Here is a 14,686-nt window from a genome sequence, read left to right as displayed (position 1 = left end):
GCATTGGGACATGATTTCTCCCAACTCATAATACACACCGGCGATTGCACAATCTATTCTGAGTTAAAAATTAGTCCTCTCTACAGTAAGACAAGAAAATTTCAGGTTAACTACTCTGCAGGAAGAAACAGCAGGGAGTCTGCTGCCAGGCCACACTGAATGTGCCCAATCTCAATTGATCTTGGAAGCTAAGCAGGATCAAGCCTGGTTAGTAGTTGGATGGGAGACCACCTTGAAATACCAGGTGCTTGTAGGCATTTTAAAAAAATTACAAAAAAAAAAAAAAAGACAGGAGGAATATGTTTTCCTCCTTTTCCTTCCTTCCTTCCTTCTGAACAAATATTTATTCAATATCATGATCTTATTAAGTACTATACCTAACCACAGATTGAAGACTCCGTTCAGAGTCTGGGATCTCTCTCTTTTATCTCCAAAGAGTTAACTTTCCCAGAGAGCAGTAAGGAGAAGATTGGGTGGAGATGAGAGATGAATCAGCCTCTGACACCCCCAGTGTGACATACCTGTCTGCTGCCCCCACAGACATTCCTGGCTCCTGACTCAGTAGGTAGGTGGGGTGGGGGAGGGGTGGTCAGAGAGAAGCAGGAATGGGAGTATAGGGAGACCTTGTGAACTGAGTGAAGAATTGAAAAGGCACAAAGGATGTAACCAGGTTAAGAAAACCTTAACTTGGTGAATGAGCCAGGAAATTGGTCCACTACACAATTTTTTTCTCATTTAAGACAATTCCTTTCTGTTGGGCCCTGGGGTGCCATCAGATTGAGAGTAGAGTAAGATTTTCTTGATTCTTAGAAAATCCAAAGTAGGAGCAGGTCAGCATAACATAATGTGGTTCTTTGCGATCTTATTTTTAACTCATATAACTCCAATATGCAAAACAGACACACGTGTGGCTATTTCAGCCAACGTGTGGAAATGGGAAACCTTGACCCCTGGGCTCCTGCCCTGTGGCAGCTTCCAGGGAACCCTCTGAACACAATTTGAGAACAGCTGTTGTAGTTTAAAAATCATGGGACTTAGAGTCAGACCTACTCCACTCCCCAAGCACATAAGTAGTTGTATAACCTTGGTATTAGGTTATTTAGCTGTTCTGAGCCTCAGTCCCTTCATATGCAAAACGAAGATGATAATATATATTGCTGTAAGGATTAAGGTATGCCTGGCACATAGCAGTCATACCAGCTGCTCTTATTACGGTATTCTCTCCTCTAGGAAGAAGCAGGAGTGGGGCATTGTTGGTCAGATGGACAATCTTCATGCAAACATCTTGAAATCAGGTTTTCCCAAAAAGGCACCGGACATTTAGACATTGGGCATGTGTGTGCAAAAGAGTATCTTGCTTTTCTAGAAGAAGCCACAGTGGCCTGTCTGAATCTAATGCCTTGGTCTCCTTAGGGTACCTAGTACCTGGGAAGACACCTTGACCCCAGTGCCTTGCTCCTCCATCACCTACACCTGTGGATCCACTAGAGCCAATTTGGACTTTGCTCTCTTAAGTAATTACATAGGAGAGAAGAGTGGATGCCTTTCTAGAAAATCTTTGCAAGCCCTAGGGATACTCTGAAAGTACAGAAATGAGAGGGCTGGGATTATTTAAATCTCTGTGAGCCCAGTCTGTCTAGACAGCCCTGCCTCCTCTCAGAATGAGCTGTATTTCCATTCCCACAACAGAGGACCTAGCACTAAACCTGATTTCCAGACATTTGGAAGGATAGTTTTAAAACTAAATTCTGAGCACCTTTCCTGTACACAAAATTTTGCCAGAGACGGTGTGGAAAGAAAAGAAAAATGATGGGACAAAGTTACTATTTTTAGGGCGCTCTCTGGGGAGAAAAGAAATAAACCCAGGACATAGCTACAAACCCAGAGGTAGAATCCAGTAGATATGAAATCATAACTGAATAAATGTACCTATATAAATGAAAGGAGTTGGTAGAATAGATAGCACATATCCAAAACTCTGTATATATGTTTAGGGGAAAAGGAAGGTGGCTAGTCACCTTTTGACCTAAAGATAGGCTTTGAAATTTGGAAAAGGTTAAAAGAATGTGCTCAAGTGGAGAGTACAATGGGAAAGCCACCATGAAATTTCCAGCAGAACCTGGCACTCTTACCTGCTTTGCCCTCTAGAACTCATATTTTAAACTGAGATATAATTCACATACCATAAAATTCATCCTTCTAAAGTGTATAGTTCAGCATTTTTTATATATTCACAAAGTTGTGAAAATATCACCAGTTTAAATCCAGAACATTTCATCATTCCAAAAGAAACACTGTTCCCATTAGCAGTAGGACTGAAAATTTTTAAATGGCAAATCTAGGCCAGAAAAAGATGGCAAGAAATGCTCACTGAAACATCTCCCTGGGAAACAGTAAGAAAGCTTTACAGAGATTTAAAAAAAAAAAAATGTCAAAGATAAAACGGTCTGAGACCCTCCTTGTCAGAAGCCGGTGCCTAAGCTAGCTTACATCTAGCCATCTGATTTGATGATATTCCAATCCACAGCATGTACTTTTGAAAACCTTCAACACCAACACACTACCTTAGGGTAGCTCATTTATTTTCCCATATAGGGCAACCTTGAATGGTATAGAGGGAGCAGGCAAACTCAGAAGCTGAGAGGAAAGAAAATCTTCTTTCCCAGGACCTACCCCATTAAGAGAAAGTCATCAAACCTGTCTGGTAAGAGAAACCGGGTCATTCCATAGCTGAGGGGGAGTCGTTTGTCCTAGCGGAGCCTATGCCTGGTTTGGAACCTTGAAACCCAACACATTCCCAGGAAAGAAGGGGAGAAAACACGGGACCCAGATGGCATCGGAGTGGCCTTGCCAACTTCCCCTGTAGAATTATTAGCTCTGATAAAAGCCTTTCAGTTTAGCGTCCCATAGGTGTGGCCAAACTTGGACTCTGGGGAACCCGATGAGGCTGGACTGTGTTCTCCCAATCTTGCCAGGCAGAGGAGTGACCACTTAACCTCAGGCCTGCATTCTCAGGTGGCTCAGTGAGCAGGGAGGCCAGCTTCGGCAATTATGCTGCTCCTTGGGACTTGGCCTGACTGATGATCCTGCTTTTGGCATAAAAACATTGGATAAATGGACTATTCATGCCAGAAGGATTAATAATGACGAACATGTACAATGAGCTACTTTAAGTGCATTTATCTTCTCAAACTTCACAGCAACTCTAAAGAAGGTACTATTTTTTAATCTCCACTTTATAATAAGGACACAAAAGTAAGCAAAATAACTTAGCCAAGACAAGCTCAGAAACAAACCCAGGCAGTTTGACTCCAGAACCCAGATTCTTCACGGTTTTCGTTAGAGCCTTTAGTCCAAGCCCCTTTTGATAAAGGGGAAACTGAGGTCCGGGTAAGTACAATGGCTTTTCTAAGGTCGCACAACCAAATCAAGGACACAATCCAAGGCAATTCAGGGCTGCCTAGACTCTGCCATGTGGTGAGGACGCCTTGGTGGCCTTTTCTCAGCGGGCCCCGCCCGCCAGGCACCGCAGGTTAAGCAGATGACTCAAAGGGAGGGGACTGCTTTTCCGCACCGCCCCGTCCCGCTGCTCTGAGGATGCCTAGCTTTCGGGTCCGGCAGGTGGCAACTTGTCTAAATGAAACCCGTAAAGCACTGCCCCTGGCGCTCGGCGGGCAGCCGGACGCTCTCAGTCCCTCCTCGCGTTGCCTCAATTTCTGGGCGGGGAAGGGGCCGGGAACACACGCCGCGCTGGGCTGCCGCTCACTCCCCCATTGGTCAGTCGGGACCCGGGGGCGGTAACCCGAGCAGCCCCGTCCTGTAATTGGACAATATCGACCTTGGGCCCGCCTCCCGCGCGGGCTGTGAAGGTGGGACCCAGTGAGGCACCCGGGTGTGTTGCAGCTGGGAACGGAGGCGACGGTCTCGGCTCACCGGGACTGGCCTCCACTCCCGGAGGCCCTTCCACCCAGCTCGCCCGTTTCATTTTGTCCCGATCCGCGAACAATGCGGGGTGTCCCTCTCCTCAGAACAGGACTTTTAATGGCGGCGTCACACCCCCTGCCCCAGATCATACTTCCCGCCTCTCAGATCTGAGCACCTGATGGAACTATTCCCCGCTTTCATATCGGGGGTGCTCAATGCTGCTCACTACAGCACATCCATGCGGCCGTGTCCTCACACCTCACATTTGAGACTTCACTCGTTTCCTGTCCCCTCAGATCTGAGCTCTTCAGAGGAGACTCAGAGCCGCCTTTGTGCCTCACCGTCTGACCCAGCTGAGGCCAGACCAGTTTGTTTGATGCCACCCTGATGGAGAGAGCTGAACCTCCAGCCTCTCACCTGAAGTCACTGGCCCCAAAGTCTTGCCTGTGAGTCACCAAGCCAGCCCCATGGGAGGCCTGGGTCCTAAATCAGAGTTCCAAAGTCAAGCTTTGTGTAAATCATACACCAATCCCAGTCCCAGCCATCCACCAATAACTGGAAAAGACAGGAGGAGTGTCACAGGGAAATTTTATTGGGAGGAAATATGGTCACATCCAGCAGGCATGCTTTCCCTCTCATACTGGGTCTTGCTCTCAACTCTCTCTCTCTCTCTCTCTCTCTCTCTCTCTCTCTCTCTCTCTCTCTCACACACACACACACACACACACACATACACTCATCTCCAGCCTCTGCCACACCATCCGGTTCTCAGCTACAAGGGTGGGACACTCCTCAATTCCTAAGATTCAGAGGCAGCAGGGGCAGGAGGGAGTCAAGAGGGCAGAAGAAGAGGCCCCATTCACCGGTCGGGTCTTAAGGAGCGGGAGCAGAGAGCAGGGCTGGGTGGGATGACCAGTGGTTAGGAGCACCCGCAAGCTGCAGGAAGAGTGGGATCCTCTGGCTCCAGGAGGCTTCGGCTCTGCTGGTCCCTCTCTGTGGAGCCTCTCTGAGCTGGGACAGAGCATTCGGAGAGAAGGGTTGGGCCTCCCACCCCGTACTAGTCCTCTCTGCTGGGGGTGGGGGACTGGAGAAGGCAGGACAGGGCAGGGAGGGTAGCAGGTGTGGCTCAGCTCTGGGGCTCCTCGGGCGCCTCGCCCCCCTCTTCCGCAGCGTTGTCGGCCGTCCACAGCGTCAGGTTGTCTCGCAGCAGCTGCATGATGAGGGTGCTGTCTTTGTAGGAGTCCTCGCTGAGCGTGTGCAGGTCAGCCATGGCCTCCTCGAAGGTGGTCTTGGCCAGTGAGATGGCCTCCTCAGGGCTGTTGGCAATCTCATAGTGGAAGACAGAAAAGTTCAGGGCCAGGCCCAGGCGGATGGGGTTGGTGGGTGGCATCTCCTTCTTGCTGATGTCCATGGCCTCCTGGTAGGCTGACCGGGCTGAGTCGATGATGCGCTTCTTGTCGTCACCAGTGGCCACCTCGGCCAGGTAGCGGTAATAGTCGCCCTTCATTTTCAGGTAGAAGACCCGGCTTTCAGCGTCACCGGCCTCCTTGATGAGGTGGGTGTCCAGCAGGCCCAGTACGGTGTCGCACACGCCTCGGAGCTCGGTCTCCACTTTCTGCCGGTACTCTTGCACCTCTGGGCCCTTCTCCTCCGAGCCCTCCTCATTGTTTTTCTGCTCGATACTGGATAGGACCCTCCAGGCAGCCCTCTGGCCACCTACCACATTCTTATAAGCAACTGACAGCAGGTTTCGCTCTTCACAGGACAGCTCCTCACCCTTTTCCACAGCGCTCTTCATGAAGGCTGCCATGTCCTCATAGCGTTCGGCCTGCTCTGCCAACTTGGCCTTCTGGATCAGACTGGCTCTCTCCATGGCTCTGGGGACAGACAGACAGGCGGTGGGCTAACTGGCTGCCTCGGGACCAATGCCGGACTCTGTGCCTCTCCTGCTTTCCGCCTGCCTTTTGGCTAGATGGCCTGGCCCAGTGCAGGGTGGGGAGGGAGGGAGGGGCAAGGGGCGGGACTGAGGCCCAGAACCTACTTCCCTCTCCTCTCCACACCCTTTCCGGCTCTTCCTTAAAGGTAAGAGGGCTGGATATGGGGTGAGTCATCAGGACAGTCAGCCGGAGAAATCTGGGTGTGGGCCCCACCTGCACAGGCACTTTTCCAGGCTCCAGGCTGCCCCCTGTTGTTCAGGTCTTCCATTACATGGGTGGCTCCAAATAGGTGGGTACCCCCAATTAGGTAGCTGCCCCAGTTTCTCAAATTGGATTCTCCTTCATGATGTCCTTCCAGAGACTAAGGATGGCTTTAGTCACCTGGCCGCTTCAGCCTTGGCAGACTCCCTAAAGCCAGGTGCAGGAAGATAGCATTCCTAATCCTGCCAGGTATGTTGTCCCCTTGGTTCAGGTGAGATCATTCATGTTTAGGTAGGGCTATACAGTTTCCCAAGCAACTTTTTATCTATGATCTAGTTTAATCCCTACTATGTCTCTGTGAGGTGGGCAGGACTGTGACTACTACCCCACTTTAGAGATAGGAATATTAAGGCTCAGAGAGGGATGAGATTTGCTCAAGGTCACATAGCTACTTAGTCCCTTGCATCCTATTTCCTTTGGTTTCTCTCCCATGAGGCCTCTGGCTTGTGAGCTCCAGGCTGAGAGATTCAGAAGTGAGATCCAGGCTTCTTTTAGAGTCTACCTGAAATAGTTCCATCCCCTAGTCCTCACTCCCCCTCAGGGTCCTATCCTCTCTGAGCTCCCAGAAGGCACAGGTGGCAGCTTTCAGGGTACCACTTAATAAGGTGTTTAACGAGCGGTCTCTGATGCTCCAGCCCAGCCTCTGTAATTAGTCACCCAGTAGGTTTGTTGGACACCTTTCCCATCACAGTGCAATTTTCCCTTTCAAGTTGGTGGCCTGTTGCCACTTGTTTGAGGACTTACCCTCTGGCTCTCCACGCCAGGTCACCGGCCCCCTCCAAGCCACCTACCGTCCTGTATCAGTGGGGCTCAGAGAGGGTGGGGGCCCTCTCGCTTGCTGGCTGTACCACTTTCCTGTCTGACTCAGCCCGCCCTCTGTCAGCGGCTGGGAAGCAGGCCACCTGGGTGCTCAACCCAGTTTTTTTCCCTAGGGGGGACGCTAGCAACTGGGGAGAGAGACAGGACCAAGAAAAAGGAGGTAGTAGTGACACATACCATTTTGTTTTATGGGGCAGCAGTCCCAGCTGAATGCTACCTCCCACAGCCTGCTTCTCAGAAGTTTCCTGGTCCCTTCCCTTTGCCCATGGCCCCACCTCTGACCCCTAGCAGGGGCCTCAGAGATGGAGACTTCTCTGTTGCCAGCTTTCTGTCTTGTTCGCTGGGGCGCTGTCCTAGTGTCAGCCAAGAGGTTTTTTCATCTAAGGTGCTGGCACTGCACCCATGAGAGTGGGTTCCTGCTTATCTGCCCTACCCCTAGCTAAAGCTCAGATGGGGTTTAGGGGTGGGGCTCCCCTCACTGGGATGCTGCCAGCTTAATCCTGGAGCCAGGACTATTTCATAGGCTTGTCCCTCCCCAGGTTCCTCTGGTGTCTGAACACCCACCCTCCCCTTCTGGAGGGAGGCTCAGGCCAGAATTCAAGGCCCAAAGATGAGATCTGCCTCTTAAAAGAGTAGGGACATGTCTGAGCTGCTGCTACAAGCTTTCCAAGGAAGTATAAAAGTTTTGCTCAAATAAGATCACTGACACAGAAAATAATGGAAAGGAAATACACTTAAACATGTCCCCAAACCCCTGGCCACGAACTAGTACCAGTCCATGGCTTATTAGGAATTGGGCCACACAGCAGGAGGTAAGCGGCGGGCCAGCGAGCTGAGCTTTATCTGTATTTGCAGTTTGCTCCCAGTGCTAGCATCACCGCCTCAGCCCCACCTCAGATCATCAGGTATTAGATTCTCAAAGGAGCACCAGTCCCTGGGGCCAAAAAGGTTGGGGACCGCTGCACTAAAATACAAATTTACAGAGTATTTTAGGTAGTGAGACTTCAATTTTCCTTTTCCTATCCTCTTCAAATTATCAATGATGAATGCATATTTTATTTTTCTGAGAGACAGAATAGCCAAGTATCTTTAGAATCAGATCGCCTTAACAAGCAGTTGTGATCTTCGCCAAGGGACTTAACCTCTGTAAGCCTCAGTTTTCCTGAGTGTAAAATGGAGTTTATGAAGATTAAATGATGGAAAGTACTTAGTAGAATGGATGGTAACTGTTATTACCATGTGAAAAAAAAAAACCAAACCAACTTTATTATAAACATAGACATTCACGGCATGAACATAGAGCCAGGGTCTATGAAATGAGGGAGGGCCCACACCAGGCTTCAGCCAAAGACCAGATCAGGGCCTGCCAGGTGGGTGTCCACAGGGGAAATAAGGCAGATGAACGGTCAGATGTGCTCCCAAAGCACTGCCTCCTCCCTCTTCATCTTGAGCATTCCTCTGGACTATTGCAGATGCTAGGCCCTCAAGGACCTTCCTTTGTACTAGTTATCCAGCCCAGGCTTTCCAAGTCCTGGGGTGAAAGCTGGAGATCCCAGAACATCAGAAACCTGAGAGGCAGGGCCTGGCAATTTTGGAGCTATTTCTGCCTCTAGAGAGCGAGGTTCTCTTTTCTATCACTCAAGCCAGGAGGCCTGGTGGTGGTTCACACTGCAAGCTCCATGCCCTCAATGCAGCCCTGGGCAAGAGAAAGGAAGTCCCTTATTCATCCCCCAACCCTGCTGAATCTGGGAGCCAGGCTGCCTGACATCTCCTGCCAGCTTTGGCCTGCAGATTCTGACTCAGTTCCTGTCTCAGCCACCTCCCTTTGCCTCCAGGCCACCATTTCCCAAGTCTATGAGCACAGGCAGGCAGGAGGCAGCAGGTCCTGGCAGGGCACAGAGTTCCACAGTCAAGTGCCTGAGTCAGCAGGACAGGAGCTGGGGCTGCAGCCCAAAGGGGCTTTCCTCATCCTGCCTACGACCTCCCAACACTGTATAGCATCTATCCTACCAGCAGGCTCAAGGCCTCTGGTCCCATAAATCAGCAGTCCCCGAACTTTTTGGCACTAGGGACCGATGGTCCCATGAGGATCTAATGCCTAATGATCTGAGGTGGAGCTGAGGCGGTGATGCTAGTGCTGGGGAGCAGCTACAAATACAGATGCAGCTTTGCTTGCTGGCCGGCTGCTCACTTCCTGATGTTGGCCCGGTTCCCAACATGCCACTGACTGGTACCAGTCCGCGGCCCAGGGGTTGGGGACCCCTGCCATAGACAACCAATCCTTCTTAGCTGGTAACAACAGGTGTTGAAGGGTCGTGGCAGAGAAGGCAGCAACCAGTTGCTATCTATCTCCATTGAGAACAGAAGACAGGGCTCTGACTGCAGCAGGAAGGACTCTGGTTAAGATTCCAGGAAGCACTTCCTAGGAAATGTTTTGGTCTTGGAATGATCAAATTAAACAGGAGACTGGAGAAAGCTATGGCATCTTCTCCTCCTTGCTAGTTGTGAGCAAGAGTTCAGTTTTCCAGCCAAGAGCTCTTTCTACCAGTTGCCTTTGGGAGGGGATGTTAGATTACTTTTAAGTGACTCAGCTATCCTGACACTTTTTCTCCTCGAGGCACTGCTGTTTAGAGTATCCTGCATCTCCTAGACCAGTTCAGTCTAAGACACAGTGTGGAATTTCTGGAAAGGGAATGCAATGAACTCAGGGTGTGAGACTGCGTTCCAGCTCTATTTATCAGGCCTTGGTCATGTTCCTTCCTGCCTCTGGGCCTCAGTTTCCCCCTCAGTACAAGGAGGCTGCGCAGATCATCCCTAAGCCCCTTGATATGAAAGAGACTCTAATTTTAGGGTTTTTCCCTCTTAGATCCCCTCCTCCTGAAGCAGCCCTATTCATTCCTTGGGTAGTGCAGGAGGGTCAGAGGTCAGGTTCAAATCCTAAATTTGCTGCTTTATCAACTGGGAGACCTGGGTGGCTCCTGTGCCTTCCTTGAGCCTCAGTTGCCTCATCTGTAAAAGCTCTGACATCACCTTCCCCATAGGTTTAGGCGAAGAAATAGGCCTGGGACTTGGCAAGACCTTGCTAAATGACCACTGCGGTTATTTTTTTAGCTCTTAGCACACTCTGCGTACCTCGATGTGGGGTGGCAGCCGGGGAGAAGGAAGGTTCCGTGACAGTGTTACCCTGGGCTGGGCTCAGTTCAGGGGTGTGACTGTCCCAGACAAGAGTTAAGCCCTCTGTCTCAGTCTGGGCTGGGAACTTTCAGAGTTCAGAGGTTGGCTAAGGCTTGAAGGTCTCTGGAACTGAGACCAGGAGTTCTGGAGGGGCAGAGTGAAGAGGACACTGGTCACTCTTCCTATATCACTTCTGGCTTTGCTGTGCCTCTTTTTAAAATCTCTGAAATAGCACTGACCAGCTGGAACAAAGGTAGCAGTGAGAATGAGCCAGATGTTCTGCAGTCATTGCAGGCCCCACCCCCAGCCCCCAAAGTAAATGTGGCACCAGACAGCCAAAGGTATGGCAAGAAGAGGGAAGTCTTTATTTTGGTTAAAAAAGATACAGGATGGCAGGCAAGCAGCCCCCAGCCATGGGCTCGGCGGATTTCCGAGGCACCCAGCCTTGTTTCCTGTAGCTACTCTGAAGAACACAGGCTGTCAGAGCTAGCTCAGTCCCCCGGTGCCTGGAGCAAAGGGTACAAGCATCCTCGTAACCTACCTACTCTGGGTGGTGGGGGTGGAGGGGGCAAAGGGAACATTGTCAAACCAGTTGTGCTCAGAAGTCACCAAACTTGTTCAGTGGCGTCAACCATCAACACCCCAGACAGCTCCTGAAGAAACCTGCTCAGCTCGCCTATGGCTATGCCTGGTGGTGGGGGCGCAGGCTGTAAGGCAAGGTTCCCAAAGAGCCTTGACAGATCTGGGGAAGGGGAAGTCAGGAGGGGAGGGTGAGTTTCAGCATAGTATTACATTATTGTGCTGACAGCTGCATTATGGCTTTTCTACATTTTGGCCAGCATGGAGTAGGGGCAGGGGCAAAGAGGCCAGCCCTTGCCCCCTATGGGGGGACCCTAAAGAGCACATGTGTGGGGCAGACTTGGGGGTAGACCCTGTAGGCACAGATGGTGGCGGATGGGCCACAGGTTAGGCAGGTGGAGGTGCCGGGTGCCTGGCTCCCCCCAGGCCACTCCTGGAGAGGCAGAGAGCAGCGGTCCTCAGGAGGTCCTTAAGCCCCCGCACGCACTGGAGATCCCGGGCAGGACAGCAGAGAAGGAGAAGAGAGAGGGTTAGCAGGATTGGGAGGAGACGGGAGGCCTGAAAGGGTGCCAGTGGGGACAGGTGCTGCCACAGCACCTGCCTTTTCCCCACAGAAGGGCCAAGGCTCGGGCAGCAGGCAACGAAGCAGGGGAGAGAACGGGCAGGTGAGAGGAAGCTCAGCAAGGACAGAAAGCCGGGACACGGTGTTAGTGATCGAAGGCCCCTACACACCAGGACACCACCAGAACAGGCCCAGGCACCTCAGAGGACATGCTCCGTCCTCTCCCCGTCCTCGCCCTTCACCTCCTGCTCCACGAGGGCTGCTCTGCGCGAAGCTAATTCCTCAGTCCGAAGAAGGGCTGGGCTCTTTGCCTGACCCCACACCCCCATCTTTCTGCTCAGGGGGAGCCCTGGGGACCCTGCCACCACCAGCACACATACCACACCACACACACAGATGAATGGGCTCCATGGGTGGGCGAGGCATGCGATGAGGATGAGGTGGTGTGCTGAGGGGAGCGGGCAGTGCTGGCCGACAGGGGATGTGGTCTTACCAGCTAACCCTCTGCAAAGAGGCCTGTTAGCTCCCCTCAGGCTGTGCAGGAGATGGCAAAATCCTGACAGGTGTCCTCCTGGAGGAGATACCAGAGAGGTGGGCCAGTGTTATGAATTGTCTGGCTAGGCCCTGCTGCCCAGGCCGGGGTGGGGGCCAGGGAGGCTCTGGCTTTCAAACTGTAATCTACTGTCTCATAAACATTTTCTTAGCTGAGCGGTCACTGAGTGTCAGAGAGGAAAGATATCAAGGAAGAACTTGGAGGTCTTCAAGCCCCTGAGGCAGGGGAAAATCAGGAAGAGGAGACAGGCTGGCCTCTTACACACCTCTGGGGGTCTAGCCACAGCCCCCTCTATTCTGCCTCCAGCACACAGACTTCAGCCAGGAGAGAACTTTAGCCAGGTTGCTGGGCTACCTGCCTTCTGTCTCCCTAGGAAAGACCGAGTTTGGCTGAAAGAATAAATGGCTGTCATTTGGGGCCTCGGCAAAGGAAGAGCAAATAAAAACCAAACCAAAGCAAATCAACTCTTAAAAAGTTTTATTACAAGCAGGAACAAAGAATACTGGCTTAAATAAAAGGCAGTTGGGCGTCCCCTCCTCTAGCCAGCTTCTTCCCCAACCTCCCCGTGCCACTGCAGCATGGCCCAGGGCCCCGAGGCCGGGGTGAAGCTGTTTCTCCCAGAAGGTCCCTCTGTGGCTGCCACTTCTCAGCTGCCTGTGATCTACTAGCCTCTGGAGCAAGAAAGGGCGATATGCGGGGACCTCCTTGTGTCTTTTTCAGCCCACCTGAAGGGCTAAGGAGGGGGACAGAGGCACAATTTTCTATCTATTTGACAAGAAACTATAGCTCCCCTCAGAGGAGGGACATCCTCTGAGTTTCTGGCCTACATTTAGGCCAATCTTCACTAGCCTCTTGGCTCACCGTGCTCCTTCCTTCCTTTTTTCTGGTTAGAGGCCTCCAGTTGGCAGTGACTCCCTCTCCTCTAGCTCATACTCAGGGCTTAGAGGAGGGGGTGTGGCTTGTAGGACAACAGCCACTCCCCATAGCCATTACCTCACCCACCACACCCAGCCTTAGCCTGTCCAGGCAGATCCCAGCTGGAAGCCTGACCTGGGGGCTGGGTGGCAGGGGTGGGGTCAGGGGGTGGGTGGCTGAGTTCCCAGCCACTGGCTATCTCAAGTCCTTAGAGGAGGGAAAGATAGGATGGGGGCTGAGCTGCAGCAGGAGCTGAGGGGTCTCTTGTAACCAATGTACAGGCTCCCTATCCCCATGGCTTAAGCTGCTCCTGCTGCTGCCGGCTGACACTTCAAGGGGGATGGCAGGGAGGAGGGCAGCCATGGGGATGTGGGGAAGTGAGACCCAGCCACATTTGAACAAGAGCGTGTGTACACACACACGTGCGCGCACACACACACACACACGCATGCACGCAAACACACACACACACACACACACACACACACACGGCCAGAAGGTCTCTTGTATTAAACTTATTAAAACCAACTTGCCTTCTGATAACCCTTAACCTGGCACTACACGGATAGCAATGTGGCTGACTTTTTCTTCTTCCATTTAAAAAAATGTTATGTAGAAAAGAGGTCTATAAAATTGTGCAAAATACCCAGCATTAATAAACCCGTTTCAAGTATTGCCAGCATGAGTATAATCTCTCCATCCTTAGACCTGACTTGGGAGAGAAGTGGGGGGTGTGGGGGAGGCAGGCCAGGACCCCATGGAGAAACTTCCATGGGCAGAGAGAGGGCAAGGGCCCCGATTCTTAGTATGCTGCCCAGGAATCATGGAGGAGCTGAGGTCTTGGGTGCCTGGCTGGCTGGTCCGGCTTCCTCTGACACAGGCTGCCCCCCACCCAGCCCCAACTCTGCCTTCTCTACCTGGAACTCCAGCTCTACTCTCTTGGCCAACTCCGAAGGGAAAACAAATGAACAATGATTATCACAAAAAGAATAAAGGAGCCCACAAACCAAAGCAGCTTGTGGAGGCGTCCTCTCCCATAGCCCACTATCCAGAGCCTACTGCTGGCTGGTCCTACTTCGCCCCAGGACCCCGGCTCACAGGGCCCAGCAGCACCCCCTACTGGGAGGAGGTCACACTCGTCCGCACCCTCACTCACACAGGGCTCGCCCTGGCACAGGCAGACTTGCCATGGTACCTCTGGGGGCCTCAGGGGCCCTGGCCTCTCTATCCTGTTCCTCCTGCCACTGATCATGAGGGATCTCAGGCCCAAGGCTGTGGGAACCTGGGTTTGGGAAGCAGAGGGTACAGCCATGGAACAGTGTAGGGAAAGCCACGCGGGGTGGGAAATAAATACGACAAGACTTGAGTCTTTGGCAGCTCTGCTTCCCTCGGGTGGAATGGGAGAGTCTCGGCAGGTGTGGAGGGTGGCAGGTGAGTGCTGAGAGGCGGACAGGACAGGCCAGCAGGTGGCAAGTACCAAGCCCGGTTCAGGGGTGGCCTCCTACCATGCTGGCATCAGGCTTGGCTCCATGGGCTGGCTCGTTGCTTCTGACGGGCGAGGGCAACACCGTGTCAGGCTGCACAAATCCCCTCCGGTCAATCAGGCTTCCAAAACACAAAGGGGACATATGAGGGTCCGCCTGACACCAGAGCTCAGGCCCGGGGCTGGATGGCAGAGTCCACCTCCCAGCTGAGGGAAGACCGAGCCCTAGAAGGGCTGAGGAAAGGGGAGCTGCCTTCCCACTGTGCGAGATCAAAACTCCCTTCTGGAAGGGCCCTCTTCACACTCTGGACACCTGGCTTTTGGCCACAGAATTTATTTACTGTTAATTCAAACTGGCCCATCTTTCCGTCTGGCCGCCAAGAAGCCAGGCTACAGGTGAGGGGAAAAGCAAGAATGAAAGGGCATCTGAAGACTGTGCAATTCCTACTGCCCTTCCCCAGGCAGGATGGGTGACAGGC

At 52.2% G+C, this 14,686-nt stretch overlaps 2 protein-coding genes across 9 annotated transcripts in view; both read right to left on the bottom strand.

Moving 5' to 3' along the window:
- Positions 1-14,686, bottom strand: part of ZDHHC18 (zinc finger DHHC-type palmitoyltransferase 18) — a 35,965-nt gene that overhangs the window by 386 nt on the left and 20,893 nt on the right. The window contains exons 8-10 of one of the 7 annotated variants that reach the window (XM_036230418.1): positions 14,230-14,329; positions 11,750-11,827; positions 10,458-10,857 (exon numbers count right to left, since the gene is read on the bottom strand). In XM_036230418.1, coding sequence (XP_036086311.1) covers positions 11,786-11,827; positions 14,230-14,329 — 142 coding nt within the window. In that variant the 3' untranslated portion in view covers positions 10,458-10,857; positions 11,750-11,785. The other 6 variants (XM_036230416.1, XM_036230408.1, XM_036230409.1 and 3 more) reach the window with 6 other exon arrangements.
- On the bottom strand, positions 4,495-14,293 carry SFN (stratifin). 2 transcript variants are annotated; one of them, XM_036230422.1, is made up of 2 exons: positions 14,230-14,293; positions 4,495-5,801 (listed from the first exon to the last, which is right to left on the bottom strand). In XM_036230422.1, the coding sequence occupies exon 2, from the start codon at positions 5,795-5,797 to the stop codon at positions 5,051-5,053; it is 747 nt and encodes a 248-aa protein (XP_036086315.1). In that variant the 5' UTR covers positions 5,798-5,801; positions 14,230-14,293; the 3' UTR covers positions 4,495-5,050. The 2 variants fall into 2 exon arrangements, with proteins under 2 accessions (XP_036086315.1, XP_015987587.1); XM_016132101.2 differs by lacking the exon at positions 14,230-14,293 and adding an exon at positions 7,119-7,725.

This window comes from Rousettus aegyptiacus, unplaced genomic scaffold (genome assembly GCF_014176215.1).
Source record: "Rousettus aegyptiacus isolate mRouAeg1 unplaced genomic scaffold, mRouAeg1.p scaffold_m13_p_1, whole genome shotgun sequence".
NCBI lineage: Eukaryota > Metazoa > Chordata > Mammalia > Chiroptera > Pteropodidae > Rousettus > Rousettus aegyptiacus.
The sequence above is the reverse complement of the archived record's forward strand: the minus strand, read 5'-3'. Positions and strand labels throughout refer to the sequence as shown.